This window comes from Saccostrea cucullata, unplaced genomic scaffold, assembly GCF_032062105.1.
Source record: "Saccostrea cucullata isolate Sc308-1 unplaced genomic scaffold, CSIRO_AGI_Scuc_v1 ctg8881, whole genome shotgun sequence".
In the NCBI taxonomy this organism is placed as follows: domain Eukaryota; kingdom Metazoa; phylum Mollusca; class Bivalvia; order Ostreida; family Ostreidae; genus Saccostrea; species Saccostrea cuccullata.
In genome coordinates this window covers 3,953-25,218 of record NW_026925071.1, presented here as the reverse complement: position 1 = coordinate 25,218, position 21,266 = coordinate 3,953, and the positions used below count along the sequence as shown (strand labels likewise).

The 21,266-nt window shown below is 32.5% G+C and overlaps 2 protein-coding genes and 1 long non-coding RNA gene across 3 annotated transcripts; 2 read left to right on the top strand and 1 right to left on the bottom strand.

Annotated features, from left to right (window-relative positions):
- The first annotated feature begins 334 nt into the window (after positions 1-334).
- Positions 335-5,068, top strand: LOC134267998 (ribosome biogenesis protein NSA2 homolog). Its single transcript, XM_062750205.1, has 10 exons — positions 335-409; positions 2,115-2,182; positions 2,339-2,404; positions 2,522-2,575; positions 2,833-2,983; positions 3,417-3,501; positions 3,593-3,687; positions 3,856-3,996; positions 4,192-4,243; positions 4,966-5,068. The coding sequence occupies exons 1-10, from the start codon at positions 407-409 to the stop codon at positions 5,031-5,033; spliced, it is 783 nt and encodes a 260-aa protein (XP_062606189.1). The 5' UTR covers positions 335-406; the 3' UTR covers positions 5,034-5,068.
- Positions 5,069-6,520: 1,452 nt separating this feature from the next.
- Positions 6,521-7,488, bottom strand: LOC134267997 (uncharacterized). Its single transcript, XR_009992264.1, has 2 exons — positions 6,808-7,488; positions 6,521-6,710 (listed from the first exon to the last, which is right to left on the bottom strand). It is a non-coding gene; the product is annotated as an uncharacterized LOC134267997 (long non-coding RNA).
- A 7,618-nt stretch (positions 7,489-15,106) lies between these two features.
- On the top strand, positions 15,107-20,155 carry LOC134267999 (GTPase IMAP family member 8-like). Its single transcript, XM_062750206.1, has 4 exons — positions 15,107-15,272; positions 17,555-18,369; positions 18,873-18,888; positions 19,009-20,155. Exons 2-4 carry the CDS (start codon positions 17,557-17,559, stop codon positions 19,845-19,847), a joined length of 1,668 nt encoding a protein of 555 aa, XP_062606190.1. The 5' UTR covers positions 15,107-15,272; positions 17,555-17,556; the 3' UTR covers positions 19,848-20,155.
- Positions 20,156-21,266: the final 1,111 nt, after the last annotated feature.

The window sequence follows — 21,266 nt, the reverse complement described above, 5'->3', positions numbered from 1 at the left end:
CTGATGTACAATATTACTTGTTCTCTGGTTACCTTACTGTTGTCCCCTACTGATGTATACTATAACGTTACATGGAATAAAATCATAGGGGAGACCACAGGTCACCTAACGCAATCCATAAATGTTAAACGCTTATATACAGGTGTCTCATTATATCGCGGTACTTAATTCTTTCGCATGAAAAAGTGTAATTTGATTTTTTAAATTTAACTTTCATCAAATGATATTAATAAAGCAAACTATGGCCTAACTTTTTAGTATCAAACTATTTCCCAAGCAAATAAAAATCTGTTCCGGATTTCATAGTTCCACTCTCTAAATTTTGGCATTAACGTACCCTCACATACTTCCTTTTTAGACTGCCAAGAAAAAACATAGTCACACGATTTCACAAATCTCTTGAAAGATGGTATGTATTGTTTCAAAAGCTCACAATTATACCATAGAAACAAAGTATTTCGAACGAAATAAAGATATGCTGTTGGTATTTTACGTATCTGAACGATGAATTTAATGTAAACTCTGTTTTAATATCGTCCAGGAAAAAGCACGTTTTTTAAACAGGTCCAGTACAATCACTAGATTTAGCTACGTAGGTAGAATTACCTACGTAGCTTTATTAACCTACCTCAGGTAGCTTTATTTAGCTATTTCAAGGTAACTTTTCAAATTTTTTTCTTTTTATGAAAAAGAGACAAAAAATCGCAGTTAAATGACTATTGATATTTATAATAGGGAGGCTTAAAAAAACAATCCAAAGCAGAGATAGTTTAAACACTGCTGCGTTTGGTCAATTTAGAGCAAAACATGTAATTCCATTGTTTGGTTATCTTTACGAGCGGTGAGGCATGACTGAGTGTAATGATTACTTCACATTGTGCTGAATAATTCATTCAAGGAGTAACTGTTCTAACTGTCATACATAGCCCCAAAACTTTCAGAAGATTGCAGTTGCGCAGAAAAAGACATTTCTTCAAGAGGGAATTTTTCATGAATTGTTTTCAGATGAGTTCAAAGTTGAAAATGATCACTGCATCAAAACGATATTTTCTGCACACCCTGAGAAAAATGCTTTTTTTATAGAAATAAATTGATTTGGTAGCTAAATCAAGCTACCTCAGGTAGGTAAATAAAGCTATGTAGGTAAATCAAGCTACGTAGCTAAATCTAGTGATTGTACCGGACCTGTTAAAGACTTACACATGTACGTCTGATATCATGTCAAACTATCATATATTGTAATGTTTGCTTTAATATGTTAATCACTATCAAATTTGTCAAATTTACTTAATGGTTTGCCGGTATTTTAGGCAATGGAATTGTAGATTCAGATAGGTAGGCCACAGGTAATAAATAATAAATTTTAAAACCCGTAGTGTAATAATAACAAGGTCTTTATTTCCTTTAGTCTATGTAAATAGCGTAAAAACTGATTTCCAAGTTTTTCAACCATGAAATGATATGTGTGAATCCCATACAGGGAACAAATGGTGGTAATGGAACCACCATTTTTTTTTGCTTAGCCAAATCAACATTAATATACATATTGAATTCTCATTTTAAGGAGCCAACCGGGGGTTTCCATTGCATAATACATCACACATCAAAGTAAAATGAAGCATATTTACTGTTTTAAACAACAAATAATAGAATTAACTTCTGATCATCAATTGCTTTAATTTGCCCACTTATTTATAAAATAATAGTTTTAAAATTTCATACACTTCATACATAATAAAAATTAATGTTAATTTGAAATACACTTTCAATAAATAACAATTACTGGGACTGTCATATTTTAGTCAGTAAACATAAAGTGTTTTCAGATAGTTTTTCATTGGAATGATTGACAGTCTTCGGCACTTATGTTAAAGAATGGTACAATTGGTTTCAAATTACATTACTTCCATTTTGCAGAAGACATAGTGCACCAACAAACAAACACACATTCAATTTGTGTTACTACATTGTATATCTCTTCCAACTCTGTTGTGAGGAGATAAAGAATCTTAAGTAGGGAAATTCTTTCAGGGATGTACAGAAATTTACAAAGAGGCAAGTAAGGAATGAATTTTGCATGAGCACTTATCCACTTTCTGAATTCTTTATTACAGCCTCAGAATGAACATATTGAGCTTCACAGGAAGCGTCATGGCTACAGACTTGATTATCATGAGAAAAAGTAAGTTACACTTTTGTACAGGGTACAGACTGAATGTTGAAAGTATGCATGTTTCATTTGGGGTTGAAAACTTGAACATAAAAAAGAAAACATGAAAAAAAAAACAAAACAGCAGTTTATATCTAACATAATACATGTATGTATGAATTCTTACAGGAGAAAGAAAGAAGGAAGAAAGGCCCATGAGATGGCAGAAAAAGCCAAAAAGCTAAGGGGAATAAGGTATGTAAAATAAATAATAATAGAAATGAATAGATGAAAATGAAATTCACATTTATATATTTTTTAAGTTATTAATAGTGGTATAGATTTATATCCTTCCAATTCTGTTTATTCTAGGGCAAAATTGTACAATAAGAAACGACATGCAGAGAAGGTTCAAATGAAAAAGACGTAAGTTTAATGTTAATGACATGTATTTTAACATATTTCTTTAAATTGTTTTAGTTTAAAGACTTCTGTAAATAGCATCTACCTCATTTAAAATTGATATTATTACACGTGTACTTCAATCTGGTAATGGAAAATATGCCCTCTGCACATCTTTTGACAATGAAAGTTCAACTTGAAAAAAACTTGTATGGTAAAATAAATTATGTCCAAAATATTGAATAGAAAGACTTGTATCTGTTACTTTCATTAAATATTAGAATAAAGATGCATGAAGAAAGAAAAACGAAACAAAAGAATAATGATGAAGTACCAGAGGGAGCCGTTCCAGCATACTTACTTGACAGAGAAGGCCAGAGTAGAGCTAAAGTCTTGTCCAACATGATTAAACAGAAAAGAAAGGAAAAGGCTGTAAGTAATTATACAGAACAATGTCAGTGGGATCTTTCCACGGGAAGATGGAAAAGTATTATATAATACCTGCTAGATAGAGCTCTCAGTCCTTAGTATAAATAAAGTCTTGACTTATATGATTATTTAGAAACAAAAAGGTAAAAGCTGCAAGCTAAATATGTGTTTTACAGAGAGGGTCTTAGTACGTAGGGTTTTAGTACTTTCTAACATGATTGAATAGAGACTGCATATAATAAAGAGATAACCTGCTTAAAAAGGTGACTTATTTATCAAGGTGGTGTGATTTATACACACTGGAAACCACATTTTTCTTCAAATCACAAAAAAACTTATCGGTACTTGTCTTTTGAAAGATATTATTTTTTATTGTATATTAGTAATTTTTCATAGCAGTTTGTATTATATGCTCTTTATGTTGTATTGTTTACAGGGTAAATGGGAAGTTCCTTTGCCGAAAGTAAGGGGCATGAGTGAGGCAGAGGTGTTCAAAGTTGTTAAGAGTGGCAAAACAAAACGTAAGTAATTCTATTACAGATTATCAACAGTATATTGATTAAAAATTTGATGTATCAGAGAATTCTATTCTTGACTGTTTGTGATTTACAGGGAAAGGATGGAAAAGAATGGTCACCAAAGTGTGTTATGTGGGGGAGGGGTTCACAAGAAAACCCCCAAAATTTGAGAGATTTATTCGACCAATGGTGAGTTGTCATATTTGAAATTATTTCACAAAAATGAAAAATAAAAAAGAGATAGAGTGTCAAACTTATCTTGAATTGGAAAAAATAATAGTTTTAGATTAATCCAATAACTTTCACAGGCATGTAGGGTTACATGTTGATGTTAGTTATGCATAACCATTTTTTCAGGGTCTGCGATTTAACAAAGCACATGTAACACATCCAGAACTGAAAGCCACATTTTGTCTTCCCATCATCGGTGTGAAGAAAAATCCCACATCAACCATGTACACAAGCTTAGGAGTCATCACAAAAGGAACCATCATAGAGGTAAAAATAAATGCACGATTGTATCTGATATATGCTGACAAAATCTTAAGCCTTTTTTGTAGTCCGGAAAATTTTCAACAGCATACCATTTTAATCAACCAATAAGGACAAAAGAATATTGACTTAAATAAGTTGAATTCTGAAATGACTGGATCCAAACCTTCCAAGTTTACATGAATGGTTGTCTAATTTCAGGTTAATATTAGTGAATTGGGTCTTGTTACGCAAGCTGGTAAAGTAATTTGGGGTAAGTAATGCTTTTTATGCTGCAATTTTCTGTTAAATCATGACATTTCTGTTGTGTATCTAGCATTTCGATCGGAGTGTATACCGGTACTTTCAAACGAGATTTGCGATAATCAACTGCAACAACATTGTTGTCATTGTACCAGTGTTTAGAAAAAAACATAAATTATTGTGTTTTATATGGGAATGAGAAATGTACTAATGTATATTGATGAAAGACATCATTCTTTATTTTTAAATTATATAACATATGCAGCACAGTTACGGTTACAGTAAGGAGACAGGGCCTAATTTGTACGGGAAATGTTTACTATGACGTCATACATAATATAAGGTCTACAAAATGAAATTATTTGTTATTTCAGACAGCTGGATAGCTGTATACTACATATAAACTTACTATTACATGCAGTTTTGTCGTTTGTTAAATCCCAAACAACAGTATATAAATGATGCATTGATCGCAATGCACTTGTCAATGTGACGTCATCTTGCTAAAATGAAGTCCTTAATAGAATCGCCCATCCTAATAAAGTGTGTATTTCTTATCTTAAAAAATTACCTATATTTCTTATTGTAACCTTTACAGTGCTGTGCAAGTTTTTTCCATATAATTTTCTTACTTTTGTGTTTGAAATGCTTCCTAGAGCTCGAGAAAGTACCGGTAATATTAAATATTTGGATTTTATGATAGCTTGTATTAATTTTTTAATTTTATTTCAGGTAAATATGCTCAGGTGACAAATAATCCAGAAAATGATGGATGCATCAATGCTGTACTACTAGTGTAATAAAAAAAAACGTTAATAAAAATCTTGGCAGTCAATATTAACTGTGGCTTATATATTTGAAACAATATGAGTTCATTAAAGAGATACTATTTGATAATTTATAAGAAAGAAACTGGCTTGGAACGTGTGTGTGTGCATGATTGCACTCAATACATTAAGCTAGAGCTAATAAAAATATTGCAGTATATGCTAGAAATATGTCACAAATGAATTTGAAATACTGGTACTCAGTAGTAGCAAACCTTGATGTATTCTGGTCAAAAGTGATTGAGATGAAAATTATGGTTAACAAGATGTGTTTGTGAAACACTATGCGCCCCGGCGGCAACAAAGTTCAAAAAATCTATTTTTAGCATATTGGTCACAGTCAAGGTCAGAAGGTCATTGACCTTGGTGTCATTCGAAAGAAATTAATGGGTGGAGTATGCACACCAAATATGAAGTCCCCATCTCCTTTTGTTCAAAAGTTATGGCAAAAAGTGTAAAAAGCTATTTTTAGCATATAGGTCACAGACAAGGTCACAAGATCATTGACCTTGTCGATGTTTGAAACTAAATTGAAAGGACTTTATTAGTGGAGTAAGTGTACAAAATATGAAGTCCCTATCTCCTATGGTTCAAAAGATATGACAAACAGTGGAAAAAGCTATTTTTAGCATATAGGTCACAGTCAAGGTCACAAGGTCATTGACCTTGGTGTCATTCGAAAGAACTTAATGGGTGGAGTATGCACACCAAATATGAAGTCCCTATCACCCATTGTTCAAAAGTTATGGCAAAAGGTATAAAAAACTATTTTTAGCATATAGGTCACAGTCAAGGTCACAAGATCATTGACCTTGTCGACGTTTGAAAGGACTTTTATTAGTGGAGTATGCATACCAAATATGAAGTCTCTATCTCTTATGGTTCAAAAGTTATGGCGAAGGTTAAAGTTGACAACAGACAGAAAGACAAACAGACAGGACAAAAACAATATACGCCCGGGATCTATCGATTCGGGCGCATAAAAATGTAAATATTTGGAGTCAATTACATGAAGCTAAGTAAACTCAAGGAATTCTTCATGGATAGAGGACTATCACATTTACAAAACTTATTTCTCTTTGAGGGGTCAACATACATAAAACACTATTCTCCAACTTTAACATTACCAGTTTCATGAGGCAATCAAATCTGTATGAATACATGTATCTTCTTATGTTTTTCATGTAGTGCCTAATTCTAGCAATACAGGTACAGATCAAAATTGTATGATAGCATTTGCAGTTGGAAAAAAATATTTACAGGTAACTTACAAATGACATAGTCATACTGAGAAAAATGAGCAAAAGATTAAGCTGACAACGGGAGATAACTTTTGGAATGTGAAATTTGTTTATCAGATGTGAAGATGCTTGAATGATTTCTTACAAAAAAATTTTAATTGCATTTCAATTGCAATTAGGGCTAAGGCTATATATGAAAGTTATAGCTGGAAGTCAGAATAAAGATATATGAATCTCTTTATTTTATTATTTTTTTTTAGAAATAACAATCTTGCATTATTATATCACAGTTAGGATTAATTTTCAAAAAAACAAAAAAACACCATGTGGAAATGTTTATCATATTCTCTGACAAATCCAGGTACCCTGCCAAATCCAGGAACCCTTTACATCCAGTTTGAAGTTTATTCTAAAAGAGAATGAAATGCAGTATTTATAAAGTTCCTCCTTGCACATTGTAGTCTACTTTAGTATATTACGTCTATTTAAACATGACACTATCTTACATGTCTATGTAAACATGACACACTAGTATCCTCTTTTCACTTTTGTCTTCAAACAATATTCCTTGTAAAAATTGAACCACGTAGGCAGTGGCACAAGAATGTTAAGAGGACGTATTTCGATACTATAATCAAATAGGCCTAATGCAAATCAAATTGATGAAATGGATTCAAGTTCTAGTGTCAAATGTAGATGTTACATCACAAATCTGCTCTGTTATACAAACATTGGTGACGTCAAGGTCATTCATCCATCGACTATCTTTTTTTTTTAAGTATAGGATCGATGGAGCAAGCGGAAGGGTGATTTATCACACAGTTTATCGAACATGTATTTTTGAGTCAAAAACACGTATAAGCACTGTCTCGAATCACGTTTGTAACAGAGTTATATGTTCACCGACTTGCTGGTGTGCTGTTTTGTTTTTGGCCAGCCGCATCCTCTGCTTGGATTTTCCAAACATGGGGCAACCACACATAAAATGCTCCAATAAAATTCCAAGCGAGGAAAGCAATAATTACTCGTCTTTTTGTTCGAAAAAATGGTCTTCTTGGTTTTAACATTGCACTGATTTTTTTCTTCTGATCGGAGTGATCCCTTCTGTTGCTGTTTGAAATTTGTCGTACTTCGACTCCGATGTAATAAAATGCAATGTAAAATTTATTGTCTCTCGATTCCGATGTAAATAATATAGATGTTCCCATTCCGAGTTTGTTATTCTCTGACTTAACTGATGGTAAGAGTGCCACCTTCCACACACAAGGACGAGTATCCCTCTTGATAAATTATTAATTAATGTATTTTGTTTTTAGTTTTCACTGGGTAGAGAAAATAAAGAAATGAGCTGAGGGGCTTAAATTTCTACATGTCTTCTCCCTTTTCTCGGCGAATAAAAGAAATCAATAATATCAGGGACCTTTATGCTAGTAGTTAGTATATAGGTCCCTGATACTATCAGTTTTGCGCAATTTTTTGTCAAAGAGAAAAGTTTTAAAAGTGCCTCCAGTGAAAAATAATGTTGATGTCATAGATCAAGTACACTCTTTTAAGTCTTAATCACTTTAAAAAACGTTGATTTTGTCCTAAATTTGACACACTTTGAATTTTCTTTTTCAAAGTGGATTGATCAAATTCGTACATTTTTAAAAAAAAAAAAGGTGTTGCCACAAAGCCACAGTCATGACAGTGACTGACATACACGTATATAGGTTTTAAATAGGGAAAGTATGTTGGGATACAAGATTTTCTAAGTACAGAAAAGTGTTTGTCATTTCTGTACATTCGTAACATAATAGGACAGAGTAATTTCATTTTTCTACTGGCTTCTTCCCTTATTCATGTAGATTTTTAACTTTATCACTTGCATATAAAGCATTTATATGTTTCACAGTTGATTTGATTCGCAAGAACATGTTCGTTTCTATGAGAATACAGGCAAATAAATTGATGTCGCAAGGGTACAAAAAATCTCGTTCAAAATCAACTTTTCGCATACCGGTATTCAACAGTCGCTACCATTATCTAGTTTGCAAAAATATATGTCGTTTGGTGTTGTTGATGACATTTTTATACGCTATAAATGTCATTTTTATACCATTGGATTATAAATTTGAAAGAAAGAGGATGAAATCCTGCGCATAGCGATTTGATTTTTTTTGTCATTTCTTGGCATTATAATAAAATAATATACCATTGTTTTAAAAATGTTTTTAAATATAAGTACATTTTTTTAGATTTTCTGGACAATTTGAAAGTAAAGGATACTGAACAAGATTTATCATGAAAGCAAAGAATTATCCCTTTTTCTGAAAAGCAGGAAGTTTTGCAAACATCTTAAGGTCATATACATGTTCCCTACACGTTTTGTGGCATTATATAAAATAATTCATATTTGTCCTTCTCTTACACAGTGATTTCTACATTGTTTTAAAAATGTTTTTAAATATAAGTAAAAAAATTATTTTATTTAGAAAATTTTTTTTTTTTTCATGATTGCTCTATCAAAGCTGTTTCACTCCCTAATTAGTTACAGTTCATATCTGTTTAATTGGAATTAAAGAAGAAATTGAATAAATTTTCAGCAAGTAACAAATAATTTTTAATCAAGTTCTCTATGTCACTATAGAGGGTTGGAAGATGTGATAAAATATACGGATTTGTAACATTTTTCCCTATGTGCTTAGAATTTATACTGTGAAAGATGTGTTAATAGAAAGCCTGGTTCTCCCCCCAAAAATATTGCCCCACTTTTATGGTAAAAGACAAATATATAAAACCAAAATGTTTGAGTATTACAAGAATACACATGTGAAATACTGAAAGTATAGACACTTAAAAAAGTTATGTACCAAGGTTCAAAGTTTATATATCACACACTGACCCACAGACGAATATTGGATTTGGGCAAATTTCAAAACCCCCTTGTTTGTGACGAGTTGCTTGTTGTCAAACTTTTTACAGGTAAGTAAAAAAAAAAATTCTCTCCCACGCTGCCCCCCCCCCATACACTTTTTTCGGGGTTCAAAAACGATGCTACGCGCCTGACTTTTCTTGAATGTACCTGCAAAGTCAAAATTTTTTTAAACGATGACACAATTTTAACAGATCTCTCACTGTTCAATCATTTTCTGAAAATTTTTTTTTTTTCATATTTGTACAAATTTAAAACTTGCAGCCCATCCACCGGATTTAAGTATTGATCAACCCAAGTCTCAATATGAATGGTGAATTCTTAGAAGGGATGTTAAACAATCAAACAATATTTACAAATTTTACAAACATTTATTTTTAAGAACGAATTATAATTTACAAGTCATCTAAATGAAAATGAGGCACCTGGTGAGAAAGCCAAAATCTTATTACACATGTCTTTTCTGATTCACAGAAATTGAAACAAAAGTTGAAAATATTAATTTAGCACGAAGACACGCATAATTCATAAGTTTTCACTTTTTAGAAAACTCTAAAAATTTGGTGAAGCATTTGCCTCACTTGCTTCAAGGTAGTTACGGCCTTGGTATATATAATATTGGGACCTGCTTAACAAGCATATTTAAACTTTCAATACTGAGCTGATTTCTGTAGTTCCACTGCGTTAGTACAATATAAATATTCATTGATCGCATATCATTAAAAGTTGTCTTAGCATTCGATAAAGTTGTCCCACAGTTGCTGAAATTGCACCTGTTTTTTCAAAATTGAACCCTCCCCCCCCCATATGGAGGATATGTTGCTGTTTGCAAAAACTTGTGCGTATATAGTGACGGTTCCAACGTTTGTTATGGGTAAAAATTATATTTATGTTCTTACAGAAATCTCAGTTTTATAAAGGAAATTGAAAATAGTGCTTTTTACTTTTCTCTACACTGATGCGATAATTCTGCCCGAATTCTTTTTTCAGCGCATGTATGTCGTATATGTTAATAGCAATCAGAATGGATTTTAGTGATGTACCGATAATTAAAAAATCAGAGTGCAAAATTAATGAAAATACCTGATCAAATATTTTAAACATCACTGATGCAACAGAGTGAAATAATATATGCAGCCACTTTTAAACGTTTCCTGGCGCCTGAGAGAGAGCTATTATACGTGTGTATTTTTTAAAACAAAACTCTGCACTGTTCTAATTTAGTGTTTTGATATAAATTTACAATTGTGAATAGGCATACTTCTCTTGACAGAAATGTTCTTCTTATGTTATGGATACTTAAATTACAAGTACATATTTTATACTAAATATAATACGGTTGTTTGGGGGTACACATTGAAACAAAAGTTGAAAATATTAATTTAGCACGAAGACTCCATAATTCAAAACTTTTTAGAAAATATTGGTGATAGATTTGCCTCACTACAAGGTAGTTACCCTTGGTGAAAAAACTGTATATTTTAAAAAAAGTGCGCTGGTTCTGATTTATTTCTCCAATGTTTTTCAAACTGTAATCTTAAAATATTACTAACCATGTGTTCCTAACATACTCTGAAATTGCCTTTTCCACAACCAAACATTCCTCATAATTGTTGTGTAATAGTCCTCCTGACCCTGATATTGTAATCTTCTTACAACATTTCTTATTTATACTGCCATTTGCTTTTGAGATTTCGGTCCAATATGCTTCGTTCGGATTTCAACTACAGATGTATTGATAGTATATGAGCAATTTTTTTGATTTAATCTTTCCTTATTTGCAATTAAGGTAAAATTTGCAAAATTAATGAAAATACCTGATCATATTTTTGTGCATCAATATATACAGTTTTTTCATATTTGCAGCTCACTCAATATATTTTTTTCTGGAGAGAGAGAGAGAGCATTAACATTTAAAAAAAAAAATCTATGTACGTATTTTGATATAATGTAGTTTAATTACTTCTTTGACAGAAATGTTCTTTTATTCATGGTTTATACAAGTAAATTATACGGAATATTTTGTTTTACACAGAAAAATCATTTCACATCAACAGTATATTGATAACCGGAGAACAGTTTGAAAAACTACACAATCCAAGAATGATAGGCCAAAAAAGTACTTAAAATCCAGCAATTTATTGATCATGTTTTTCAAACTGTAATCTCAAAATTTATATCCATGTATACCGTGCCATATACACAAATGGTAAATGCTTAAAATTAAATTTTCACGGCCATTAATTTATTATGGATTAAAAATGCATATAATATAAATATTGCTCTTTTTTAAACTGTTTAATAAGATTTGTGTTTTCTTTCCCCTTTTGTAAACCCGTTTTGGAAACGTCAGCGATGTTTTTGCAGCTGAATATACTTTTTTCGTGGGGGCACGCTATCTCGGCTACTTCCTTTGATGTGGCGACAATCTGCAGCTAACATGACAAAACATGTACGTATAAAGTGTAGTTTAATTAATTTTGCACTTCATGGAATAAACGGAATATAAGTTTACAAAAAATCTTCACATAAAGTTTTATGTACGGAATACGGAAAATTTAAATTACCAGGATAATATTTTTTCTGCTATTCGGTAATTATTATCATATTTTACATCATTTTAAATCCGTATAGCTTTACTGTATATAACAATGGTATGCTGACGTAAAATAGAGGCCATTAGGATTTATTAGATGGATGAAAAATGCTACAGAAGTTAATATAATTTCGATTAGGCTTTTTAGCCTAAGTGTTAGAGATGTTGAACATTTAATATTATATAAAGAACATAATTCACAAATGCCGTTTCGACTTTAAAAGTTTCGTCTACTTCTTTGATGTGGCGAGAATTGAGGAGGTTGACAAAACACGGATAAGTCACGGAATTGCACGGAATTCATACGGAGAAATCACGGATAAAGTTTTATGTACAAATGAAATGGAGATTTTACAGAGATTGGGTTGCAGATGGACATAGGTATATTTCAAAGATTTATAATTAATAAATATATATATAAAGAACATAATTCTGTAAAACAACTGTTCTTATATTATCTTTATAATTAATAAATATATAGCTGTAAAACAACTGTTCTTATATTTCTTATTTTTTTCTCTTCTTTCTATCTCTTATCTTCTTTCTTTCTTTTCTTATACGTAGCTTTTCATGTGAAGGAACCCGGAAAGTGAAAGGGAACTCTGGAGAATTAAAAAAGTATTATTACTATTTGCATATTGCTACGGAGGGGAGAAAACGAATAACAGACAAAAGGTTTAGGAAAGAAGTGTATGTTCCTTTATCGTCGAACTTTAAAAACATTGCCGTGATACACTATCTTGGAGATGCATCTTTCTCAAAACCAAAGGCGCACGGAAATAGTACAAAACAAACAAAAATTTCCGTGAGAATTAAACCCTCCGTGATCAAAAAAATTCAAGAAAATGTAAAGACCAGTGACAAAAGCGCTCACAAAATTTATAAAGAATCAGTTGTCACGGATGAGAAAGCGGAAATCACGGACATGCCAAGAAATGTTCGGCAAATTCACTACATAAAAGAAAAAGTCAAATCGGATGAAAGGCCAACAAAAGATGCCTCAAATCGGATGAAAGGCCAACAAAAGATAATAAATTTACAAGCTATTGCATATGAAGATAAGGGGTTTGTTCATTTCATTGCCACATTTCCAGATTTAATTGCTATTATTGGAATGGAGGAAATGCTAAAAGAACTGAATGACAGTCTCCAAATGAACAGTAAAAATGAACAACTCCTGAGCTATGACACTACCTTCTCTATGGGTGATTTTTATGTTTCAGCTGTTTTGTTTAAACACCAAGCTTTTGAAGAAAAACCCGTTTTGCCTGCCCTCTTCATGGTTCATGAACGTAAATTTCAGTCTCACCATGAGCTTGTCTTCGACATCCTAAGAAAATATTGCAAGACTAACCTGGCTAATATCCCGATAGCAATTGATATGGAACGGGGTATATTGAATGCCATTGAGGCAGAGACAAACCTGAAGATTGTTGGGTGTTGGCGTCATCTCAGGAAAGATATAGAAAGATACACTTTCTCATCTGGTGGAAATAAATCAGATGCAAGTTTTTATGTTGAAGAAATATATAATATTCTTAGAATGCCCAACAAAAAAGCCATTGACCACGAGATTGAATCAAGAAAAGGCAACTGGAGTCAAAGATTTGTTGAATATTTCCAGTCTCATGTTCACTCCAAAATACAGCATTTTGCTTTTGCTCGAGCCTATGTAGAAAAATTTGTTAAAATGCATCCCGAAAATGGTGTAACATCTAATCAAAGTGAGGGTTTTAACTGGCTAATGAAAGATCTCAACAACTGGAAGGAAGGGCCAATAGATGCTGTTGTATTATCTTTTCGATTCTTACAACAATATTATCTTGGTAAAGTGAGACGAGGCAAAGCTGGTGTAGGGAATTTTACTCTTAAATCAGAATACCAACATTTACAGATTTCTCTTGATGAATATAAACAATACTCAGATTCCGTCCGTAACTACAAGTCTATTGTAGTGAAATGTATCACTGACGGAATTTTCCGTAAATTTCCGTCATCTCCGTGTAAACGCCAACAGTCAATAGAGTTTACATTTGATATGAAGTTGTTCTGCACGTGCAGAATGCCTGAACATGGATTCATGTTTAATTGCACTAAGTGTCGCCAGTGGTTTCATCCACGATGTCAAAATACAACACTTAGTGAAAAACAAATTAGAAAGTCTAAAACCATCAAATGTATGGATTGTAAGAGTTCATAAGTTTATCATATAAATCTTTGTTATTAAATATTGTAACATTTTCTCCCGATAAATAAATTCCGTGAATATTAATTCACTTGTTTTATTTTTATTTATAGATCTCACGGATTTTTTTAATGTACGGAATGCACGGACAGATTTATCATCCGTACAAAAAACAATCCGTGATTTGTACTATTTTCTATATTTCCGTGCATCCGTGATTCCGTGACCTGTCCGTGTTTTGTAAACGGCGAGAATGTGACGTAGAATTTAAAGTTCTCGACAAGCAAAGCGTCAGCTCGTCACAAACAATGTAATCCTTTAGGGGTTTTGAAATCTGCTATAATGTCCCCTCGATTTCGCGAAAGCGGGGAACAAAAAATACATAACGACTCAGGCTTTTTGACGCAGTCCCACAGGCAAGCTCAGTTCGGAAATGTTCAACAATCTAATTAAAATTATATCATTTACGCTCCTGTGTCGCCGCATAGCAAAATACGAGATCTGTTTTAATTAGATTGGGAAATTTTTAACCCATATTATCAAATCATGATTATGATAGAAGCACTTGTTTCAGAAATAATTTTTTTAACCCATAGTAAAAAAATAGCATTTGTTAGCAAGTGTTATGGGCTACAAAAAAATTTCCAAAACAAGTGGCTGTGCTCAGTCTTCTTGGCAAAGGATATTAATCTATTTTTGTACCATATTCTTTCAAGATCTCCGCATATCGGGTTTTAACATATCCGTGCTCGTAAATGCTGCATTTTTTCTCACCTTTTTCACCACAAGCAATTGTTTCTGTAATGATTTAAAGATATTTTCAAAACATAACAGAAACAAGTGCCCGTGCTTTTCACATATTATCATGTTGAAATCACAGGCGCTTTACGTTTCAAGCCTTTCTCTTTATTGAAAAAATATCCCAGTACTAAAGCATAAGTATTTTTATATGTGAAGATAAAGATTTTTAAAACGTCAAGCGTCTCTGATTTTCGGTAAACCAAAGTACCTGCAATCGCAACGTTTACATTTTTTCATTATGACGTTAACCTGACTGCGATATTTTCACATCTATGGTAATAACACATGCCATTATCATTTGTCTACATCTCCTTTGCAATGAAGTAGAATGAACCACTGTAAATGAAACGTTGCATTGCTGATGTCTTGGTATATTTTTTGTGTGACGTAATGTTATGCATTACGTCATCAATTTGTAGAAGAAGCTTTACAGACCATATAGGCTAAACCTGTCCTACTGTATTTGGATTTTTTGGTGAGTATTTCACGACTTACACATTTTATGAAGTTGACTAAGTGTTTTAGAATTTGTTTCGAGTTATTTCCAATATGTCATGATGACATCAGCATGGGCAGCTTTTGTCCTTACTGACTCGAGCTGTTGGTAAACGATTCAGGACCCCTGGCATTACAAGAAAGGAGCCGTGGATGTCGGCCTGGTAGCTCAGTTTGCAGAGCACCCGACGACAGGTGCCTGAAAAGTGGATCGATAGCACACTCCCCTCAACTTTAAAATAAAATCATTGAATTTATTATGGTAAAATAAGATGAGTTTGTGAAACACTGATGCTTCCGAATGACAGTTTTTTAGCGAATTTGTCAAATACATGTAGATCTAGGCTTAAATAAAGTAATACTCCAAAGGTCAAAATTGTTTGGACCATAATGAAGGTCTTGTTACACGGAATACACTTGTCAAATATGGAAACTGTATTTAATACTAAGTGTTCATAAATTGTGGCCAAGGTTTAAGTTTTTAAAAGGAGGGGTAAACTTTAAGGTCAAGGTCAAAAATATTTACCCACTGAAAGGTCTTGTCACAATGAATACACAAGTGAAGTATGAAAACCATTGCTTCAATTGTCGAAAATTTTCTGTCCAAGGTTAAAGTATGTTTTTTAAAGAAGGTCACACTTCAATGTCAAGGTCAAGAGGTCAAATTTGGTGGCACCCAAAGAAAGGTATTGTGACAAGAAATGCATAGACATGTATGTGAAACATGAAAGCCACGACCCCACCCACTAAAAGTTATGGTCAAGAAATGATTTCTATCAGGAAATCCATTTTATGATATCAGAAATTAATATTGATTTTCTGATATCAGAAAATTGAATTCTTGCTATCAAAAAATAATTTCCTGATATCAAAAAATTGAGTTTTTGAAATCAGAAAATCATGTTCCGATATCAAAAAATGCGTTCGAATTTTTGATATCCAAAAATCGAATATGAATGACATATTTAGATTTTTCTTTAATAAAATGCCCCATTATTTTTCATACTGAACAGCAATTCCGCTGCTGCTTAGTGATTAGTTTACTTCAACTACATGATTGTTTCAGTCTAACCGAAATATTTGTGTGTTTTAGCATATTGTATAGATAATTCAGAAATATGAATGAATATACAGAAATTAATAAATGCAGTTACAATGCTGATAAGTTACAAAACTATCGATATTCCAAATAAGTCTTGTAGCCTCCCTCAGTTGTTAATATAATAAGGAAAGGATTCCTAAGAAAATCCAATAAATTATATCTAGTAATTAATTTTAATTGAAATACTCAATGCTCTCAGTGAGTATATTGTTTTTATTATTTTTTTAAATAAAACCAATACTTGTAACTCTCATTCTACAAATTCATTAGAAAGTAGTACATAATCCAAATACATCGGAAGACCTTATATGAAACAATCTTGGCCGGGGAGAATTTATTATCTGCATCGGCCAAGACGATGTGTAAAAAAAATTATACATTTCATTGTTGAATTTCTAATATTAAAAAATGATTTTGTAATATCAAAAAATCCAGCTGAATTTTTTATATCAAAAAATGATTTTTTTTTAAAATTATTATCAGAACTTGAATTTTTTGATATTGAAAAAGGATTTTCTGATATCAGAAATTTGTATTTTTGATTAAAAGTCTCGTTTATTTTCTGATACCAAAAATATATTTTTGATGTAAAAAAAAAATTGAATTTCAGATATCAAAAAAATCATTTTCCAATATCATAAAAACCTTAAAAACATTAACAGAGCGCCGGCAGCGCCCGTTAATATTAACCGTTGTCAAGTAATGTTGAGCACAACGCTGGAGGGCGTGGGTTCATCATTCAAAGGGTAATGTTTCTCGACGAATCAGATTCAACTAATTCACATGAAAGTATAATATCTATGATATATATAGTTTTTAAGTTTGTCAAGTAGCGTAAATCATTATTTCATATTTGCCTGCTCTCTCTCTCTCTCTCTCTCTCTCTCTCTCTCTCGTATACTAGTATATTTCATTCATGTTTTTTTTTAATTCTATAAAGAATATTGATTTATTTTAATTAGGTTAAGATTAATTTGAGAGTAACAAGTCATTTTTTTAAAAATAGAAAATTGCATGCTATGGAAATATAATTTTTAAAATTAACTTTGAGAAAATAAAAAAACAAAAACAAAACTGAAATCAAAGAAGAAGTTAAGGTAAATAAAATTTTATCTCAATCACAGTACTGTATATTAATATTTACATTTTTTTTTTTAAAGAAATGGATCGACCAGAAATTCGACTTGTTCTTCTCGGTAAAACTGGTAGTGGAAAGAGTGCCACTGGGAATACAATTGTAAATGAAAAAGCATTTAAGACGGGTTTTGGAGGCAGCTCAGTAACCAAAAAATGCCAGTCTCATACTGCCAACAGATTCGGTAGAGAGGTCCTTGTTGTGGACACACCTGGCGTATTTGATACCGATACGCCGAATGATAGCATTATGACGGAATTGAACAAGTGCATCTTGCTTTCTGCCCCTGGTCCCCATGCGATCATTCTTGTAATTAATGTTCGAAACAGAATCACAGGCGAAGAAAACGAAAACGTTGAAAAGTTTGTCAACCGATTTGGAGAAAATATTTACAGGTATTTCATCGTTCTTTTCACTGGGAAAGATGATCTTATCGACGATGAAAAAAGTGAAGAAGAATATCTGAGAGAAGTTCCAGGAAACGTTCAGAAAATCTTAAACCGTTGCAGAAACAGATGCATATTTTTCAACAACAAAGCAACTGTACAACAGAAAAATCAACAAGTTAGATGTTTGCTAGATATGATAGATGAAAATGTCTTAGCAAACAGAGGTACATTCTTTCAGGATGAAAATTACATGATGGGAGAGAAGGTTATAAAAAGGATGATACAAAAACGCAAGACAACATATTACTACAAGGACGCCACAGAAGCATACCTTCGTAAAACGATAAGAAAAGATGTGGAGAAGGAGGATTCTGAAACAGTGGAAACTTTATTAAAATTTGCAGCAGCAGTTGGAGCCATTTCTCCTCTTGATGCATCGATGTTGAAACTGGTAAGTAGTTCAATAAAAGGATAAAATCATGCTTCCAAAGAAATTATCAGTATCTGAAAGAGTAAACGTCGAGGCTTGTTATATTCATGTAGGTGACTAAAGTTACATGATGTACACTATGTTATACAGTACAATATTAATAAATAAACATTTATACGTATAAAAAATAAACAGTCCATTTACATACATGATAAAAATATTTATACCCTCCGTTTGAAAAAAAAAATCATTTATTTTTTAGTGGTATATGACTAATAGGAGGAGTTTAAGCGCACATACAGACGCCGTACAGACGGACGAACAGACATCCCGATCACTATATACCATCCCGTAAGCCGGGATATAAATAATGCAAAGCCTTTGAACGTATTTACTAGTAATTAGCAGCTCGCTCTCTGTTTGGATGTTTGGATTTCGTTAACTTTGTGAAAAGTTACTGATAATAACATGAATAACTTTAACAATTTAGAGTAAGTTTTCTAAAACATTTTTTTTTTTAACAGAAAGTGTCATGCTATGGTAAGTGCTACATTTTTATTTACTCGGATAAAGTAAAAAAACAAATTAAATCAAAAAACGTAATACTATAATAATAATAAAATTTTATCAAAATTACAGTATATCATTTTCTTTCTTCAGAAATGGATCAACCAGAGATTCGACTTGTTCTTCTCGGTAAAACTGGTAGTGGAAAGAGTGCCACTGGGAATACAATTGTAAATGAAAAAGTATTTAGAACGGGTCTTGGAGGCAGCTCTGTAACAAAAAAGTGCCAATCTCATACTGCGAACAGATTCGGTAGAGATGTCCTTGTTGTGGACACACCTGGGGCTTTTGATACTGACGTACATACTCTGCATGGTGATAAAAGCTTTATGAAAGAACTGAGCAAGTGTATTTTGATTTCTGCCCCCGGTCCCCATGCGATTATTCTTGTGATAAATGTTCGAAGCAGATTCACAATAGAAGAACACGAAACCGTAGAAAAGTTTGTTAGCCGCTTTGGAGAAAAAATTTACAGGTATTTCATAGTTCTTTTTACTGGGAAAGATGAGCTTAGCAGGAATGAAACAAGTGAAGAAGAATACCTGAGCGAAGTTCCAAAAAATCTTAAGGAAATCTTAAAGCGTTGCGGATACAGGTGCATATTTTTCAACAACACGGCAACTTTACAAGAGGGAAATCAACAAGTTAGATGTTTGCTAGATATGATAGATAAAAATGTCGCCGCAAACAGAGGTTCGTTCTTTGAGGATAAAATTTTATACAAGGAGGGAGAGAAGGTTATGAGCAGGATGATACAAAAACGCAAAACAAAATGTAATGACAAAGACGTCACAGAGGCATACCTTCGTAAAACGATAAGAAAAGACTTGGAGAACGAGGACCCTGAAACAACGCAAAGTTTATTCTCAATTGCAGCATCAATTGGGGCGATTATTCTGTTTGGTGCATGGGTTTTGAAATTATTCAAGTAAAAGGATAAAACCATTAAAGTTTAATTATTAGTATCTGAAGGTTGAGGCTTAACTCAAATAATTCATTTTGTTAAAACAACATGAATATATGTAGAATTTATGTTTTTGTTCATTAATTAACAGTTGGTTACAAAAGTAAAATATTCTTGAACATGTAAAATGTTTAAAGGAAAAATAACAGTAACACTAAAATGTAGCAATAGATTTTTGTTGTTTTGGAGTAAATGAAGCAATATAAAATCCTGAAATATGATAAAATCGTATGTTATCTCCGGCATATTATCAATATTAAAGGATACTTTCATTTACATGTAGATTCAATATATCCCAATGAACTCAGAAGATAACACGTAGTCAGACATATCTGTTTCATATCTGGATATTTTACCAGAAAAAGACGTTAATGGTAAAATTGCAACAAAACTATTTAATTATGATAAACGTGATGACGTCAACTTTAATTTCCAATAATTTCCCTTATTTTATTTTTTAGACAGATATCCTGATCACCTGCATATATATGAAATACATGGTTACTGTCTTGAAATATAAGCGATATCTGGGTAAGAAAACGTGATAGAGGGCGAGGCTTGCCGAGCCCTCTTACGTTTTCGACCCGAGCCCAAATATCGCTTACATTTCAAGACAGTCATCATGTATTTTGTTTATCCTGCAACAAAATTTTACATTTGAGCGTCCAAAACAAGCTAATTCCGACAGATTTAGGCACATCTCTGCAGTTGAAACTATGACGCCATGGCGTAAACATTGCAGTATACGTGACGTCACAATGCTTTTGGAACGTCGGAATACATGCACGAGGCTTTATTAGGGCAGTGACCGGATAAAGCTTTGGTTTATTAGGTTACCTTTATTAGGTCAATGCAAGGGGTAGTTGCAGGATAAATATTTAGCTGCAGAAGTATAGCGTTATGGTTTTATATATTTGTCTATGACTATAACGCTACAGATCCCGTAATGCAAAAAATGTGCAATTTACGGCGCAAGATTTTTTGCGCATTTTTTGTTTAGGAGAATTTCTCTCCTTTCCAACTTTGGTAACTCATCTACCTTTCCCTCCATAATGCTAGACACAGTTTTAGATAAATCTGTATATTTTATACACCTCCCAGCCCTTTATAGTCGTCACTACAAGCGATAAACTCGCTTGAATTAGAATTTTCTGCAATCCCCCAGAGAATTCAAATCAAGCCAGTTTATAGCCTGTAGAGACGACTATAAAGGGTTTAGAGGAGGATGAAATATACAAATTGGTTTAAGAATGTGTCTGGAATTAGGGTTTGAATGTTGATAATTTACCAAAGTTGGAAAGGGGAGAAATTCTCCCAAACAGTGCGCAAAAAAATCCTGCGCCGTAATTACGGATCTGTAGCGTTATGGTCAAAGACAAATATAGAA